This window comes from Arachis stenosperma, chromosome 7 (assembly GCF_014773155.1).
Source record: "Arachis stenosperma cultivar V10309 chromosome 7, arast.V10309.gnm1.PFL2, whole genome shotgun sequence".
NCBI classification, from domain to species: Eukaryota; Viridiplantae; Streptophyta; class Magnoliopsida; order Fabales; family Fabaceae; genus Arachis; species Arachis stenosperma.
In genome coordinates this window covers 85,307,251-85,311,460 of record NC_080383.1, presented here as the reverse complement: position 1 = coordinate 85,311,460, position 4,210 = coordinate 85,307,251, and the positions used below count along the sequence as shown (strand labels likewise).

The 4,210-nt window shown below is 32.9% G+C and overlaps 1 protein-coding gene across 1 annotated transcript; it reads right to left on the bottom strand.

Annotated features, from left to right (window-relative positions):
- Positions 1-202: 202 nt before the first annotated feature.
- Positions 203-3,673, bottom strand: LOC130940639 (uncharacterized). Its single transcript, XM_057868845.1, has 8 exons — positions 3,238-3,673; positions 3,040-3,151; positions 2,653-2,698; positions 2,140-2,206; positions 1,225-1,336; positions 1,032-1,113; positions 865-935; positions 203-422 (listed from the first exon to the last, which is right to left on the bottom strand). The coding sequence occupies exons 1-7, from the start codon at positions 3,309-3,311 to the stop codon at positions 898-900; spliced, it is 531 nt and encodes a 176-aa protein (XP_057724828.1). The 5' UTR covers positions 3,312-3,673; the 3' UTR covers positions 203-422; positions 865-897.
- Positions 3,674-4,210: the final 537 nt, after the last annotated feature.

The following is a 4,210-nucleotide window of genomic DNA, read 5'->3' as shown; positions in this document are numbered from 1 at the left end:
ATTTTTGTTTGTATTTTAAAATTTTAATCGAAAGTGAGGATGCTTTGAAAATTATTTACAATTAGTGTATTAATAGAAAAAAAAATTATTATTAATTTATTCTTTTATTTATTAAATATATAATAATAATAAATACGAAATTAGTTGATATGGTAAGTATTTCATATTTTAACTAACAAATTTTGAGACCAAAGTCTTAAAATTAGCAAAAAAACATATAATTTTTTTACAAAAAGAAATTTGTGTACAAATTTTATATGTATGTAATTGTAAAGACAAAGAGAGCAAAAAATAAAATAAAAAAACGAGTATTGATACATGTACATCAAAGTTTGAAAATTCAAACAAGCACATGCTCCATTACGAACTGTCAATCGCATTGGAGTTGTTCGTGAATGCGAGAAACTGCTGCATCCCAAACCCTATTCACGATCGAAAATCGGAAACACTTAGTAAAAGGAATAACTATTTAGACAATAGTTTGCATAAGAATCAAGTCAAATAATATTCGATCAAGAAGACGAATTTATTTTAATTGAAAGATAAGAGAGCAAGGATAGTATTATCATTGGTGTCTAAAGCTGAAATTGTAAACGCAGCACTTAGGGTGAGTTTGATTTGCATTTTCATTTTTTATTTTTATTTTCAGTGATTTCTATTTTCAAAATTTTATAAAAAGAACAGAAAACAAGAGGTAAATATGTTCACAAAATTCTAAATACATAAAACACTGACCCTCAATGACCCTTGACAAAAACTTAGTAATACAAAATACCAAACAGAAGGTGAGCAAAACAGTTATGCAATTCCATTTGAACCAGACGCAACATAAAGCTATTTGAACCGTTAAAACTTATAACTTACAGTTGCTTCAAATGCTAGCCCATGTGATAGTCATCAGTCCATGCCGGCATTCTTCGGCTCCTGCTCCGGTTCTGCCTCGGATTTGTATCATGTAGTGTAGGGAAAACATGAAATATTAACGACTTTACATGCAATAATAACTATTGCCTTCCAAAGAGATCAGTTACCTGGATTGGCAGGTTCATGGCGTCCCTGGTATATGGTCTCCATTGTAAGCATCTTTAAAGATATTTTTCTAAGGTAATCAGTCTGAAATAAGGTGAAACCACATCCAATCAATCTTCCATCATCCATATATGTGTTCGCATAGATAATGATAAATGAAAACGACAATGAGGCCAGTTACTCGTAAGTATATACCTGGCTGGATGCGGCTGCAAAAATCTTCTCCTCCAACCTTCGGGCAATCTTCCAAAGTTCTTGTGATCCCTCTGGACCACTAACAGGAAGATGTCTTCCTATCGTTTCCCTTCTGAAAGAAAATCAGAGTAGCTTCATAGTTAGATCAAAGTGACTGATATTTTAAGATCCACAAAGGAGAGAACACAATTGTCAAAATATCAATGAAACATGGTCGTCGTCCACTATATAGACTAGGAGCAGCACTAGCTTGCTAAAGCTCATATAGAGATTATGAATGAATTGATGAAATTGTTACCTTCAACGGTAAGTATAGGTTACAAAATATAGAAAAATGGTATATCAAAACTCAAACGAGAATGAAGAGCTAACAATACCTTGTGATCTATCAAACTAGAAATTTATATAGTTTATTAGTGCTACAGCTTTCACTAGAAGACATCTATTCAGTCAAAGGGGAGAAAAATATAAAGCGAACAGAGGATTATAAATCCTCCTAAAAATTAAAGAAAGGAAAATGCATATATGGAACAGAAATAACTTGATGTAACAAAGCTACTCAAACCATAAGTATTAATGCAGTAATGGACATCTCTTTTAAAAGAACAAGTGCTTTAGAACAAATAGAAGCCAAAGGCATAATATTATCCTAAAGTAGCTGCTTATTTGATGTGACATATACAGGATTGCAGAAGCAAACCTCCAACCAAACAATCCAAAGTTAAGGAAATATTGTATATTTTGATTTGTATCTTCTTCAGTTCCTCAACTAAAATGCACGCTTTGTGATCAAATTATTTCCGTATGACAAACCTCAAGGAAATATGATTTATGGCTACTTTTTCTTTCAAAGTGCAAAAGCAGGCAAAATGAAAGCTATTCGGATCACCGAATACAACATAAGATGAAATTTACATTTTGTTGACAATTCTTTGCCGGGAATCAGGGCGAAGCTGAGATCTCCATTCCCTTTCTCTTGCTTCTGTAAAGGGATGGCCAACATGAATAGGCTCCAGTTAATGGTATAAGTAAATTTACATTATCTGAGGTACAAATGATAAGACATTAAATCATTCCAAACTGTAAGGAGGAAATAAAAGGTAAATTAAAGCACTAGAATCATGAGAACAAAACAGTATCCAGATAATCAATAGAGTCATGCATTTGCCATGGACATGAAAGTAAAGATTCACTATTTTCTAAATCAATCTATGCACAAATGAACAAAATTTGGCAAACAATCAAATCTATGTGCAAAATATGTTGATGGTCAAGACGGTTACACCGCATTTACAACAGAGATTATGAAATAGCATAGAACAAGAAAATTCGAAGGTGAAGAATCCTTGAAAAAACTGAAATGGGCTAGTGCCAGGGCCTAGTAATTGAATTCTATACAGAAGTTGACAGCAACAATCTGAAACTTACTCTCCAACAAAAGAAGCTTAGAAGCTATTTCGTCAAAATAATCAGCCTGAAATTAAGCAGCACAAAAGAAATTAGTAAAGGGAAAGAGTCAATAAAAAGGGAAACCAAATTATATTAGAATTAAAATGGAATAGACCTAACTCAACCCCAAAAGCTAGCTTAGGGAGTGAGAGATGCGGGACTTATAATGTACCCTTTTACACTCAGGAATGATGGTATGGAGCATTAACATCTGCAGCTGAATCGATACACTATATTAAAATTGAAATTGAATAGGCCTGACTTAACCCTAAAGCTAGCTCAGGGCTAGGAATATCCTGCACTTATAAACTATCTAGAAACTATATTCTTGAGAGATGCGAGACTTGTAATAAATTATGAAGCTACCTGGTTTGTAGCACCACCATAACTTTTCTGCTCAATACTATGAGCAATTTTTTGAAATTCAAGGTCTTCATCATAATCACCAAGAGGATGACCGATTTTTAACTTGGTCATTCTGTGAAATGAAAGGATAGTGGCATGAATTGAAGAGAAGACACAAACCATTGCAACATGGAAAAGAAAACAAACCGTTAGACTTACATATCGTTGAGAAGGAGTTGGCGGGTTTCAGGGTGCAGTTGATCCCTCCAGTTACTCGTTGTTGTTGTGTCCATCACTGATGAATGAAGGGTTCGCTCTTCAAACCAAAATTAATCAGAAGAGACTTCTGATGAAAGAATTTCAAAGCTACCAACACCTCCAAAGCTTTGATCATCAAAAGGAAAAGGGGGTAGCAGTAACTAAAAAGGAAATAGAATGAATCCAACCCCAGAATCAAATGGTAACTGATGATGAGATGACGATGGATTCTGCGAGCTGAGCTGCTGCCACAAGAATAGAATTGTGCAAACCCGAAACCAAAGCATGATTGATTTCTGCGGCACACGCTAACGCATATGGTATGTACCTTTTCTCTTTTCTTTCTTTATTATTTATTTTTAGGTGAATTCTACTATGTAGTAGTGGATGTTATTCTATATGTGTAGAAATATGGTGAATGATATAATTATGTGACAAGTGTCTTATTTAAAGACAAAATTTATCTTAGTCTGTCTACAAACTTACTATAATGTAATTTCACGCTATGAAACTCAAACAATTATGATAATGTGAGGTATTAGTAGTAATTAGGGTTAAATATTGTTTTCGTCTTTAAAATTTGAAATGAAAATTAAAATTGTTTTTGATCATTTTTTGTTATTAAAATTATTTTTAATATTATAAAACTGTTATAAAATCATTATTTTTTATTTTAATTTTAATTTTTTTTATCAAATTACATTTAATTATTAATAAAAATAATATTAAAAACAAAAAAATAATCCCCCTTACTCAACCACTCTTTCCTCCACGTGTATCTCTTCACTTTCTTTCCTCTCCAATCCATCCTTTATCTCTCTTACTTTCTTCCGTGCTCTGAACAAGTTTCACCGGCTCACCATCACCGCTTGCTGCTTCTTCTTCTTCTTCAGTTATGGCTCTAATACAAACTAGGGATCCTAATTCTATTCAA

Coding starts and splice junctions, on each gene's coding strand:
- LOC130940639 (XM_057868845.1), bottom strand. CDS start 3,311: ATGGACACAACAACAACGAGTAACTGGAGGGATCAACTGCACCCTGAA. Junction 2,699..3,039: donor ATGGTGGTGCTACAAACCAG/GTAGCTTCATAA, acceptor GCTTAATTTCAG/GCTGATTATTTTGACGAAAT. Junction 2,207..2,652: donor TAAGCTTCTTTTGTTGGAGA/GTAAGTTTCAGA, acceptor ATCCCTTTACAG/AAGCAAGAGAAAGGGAATGG.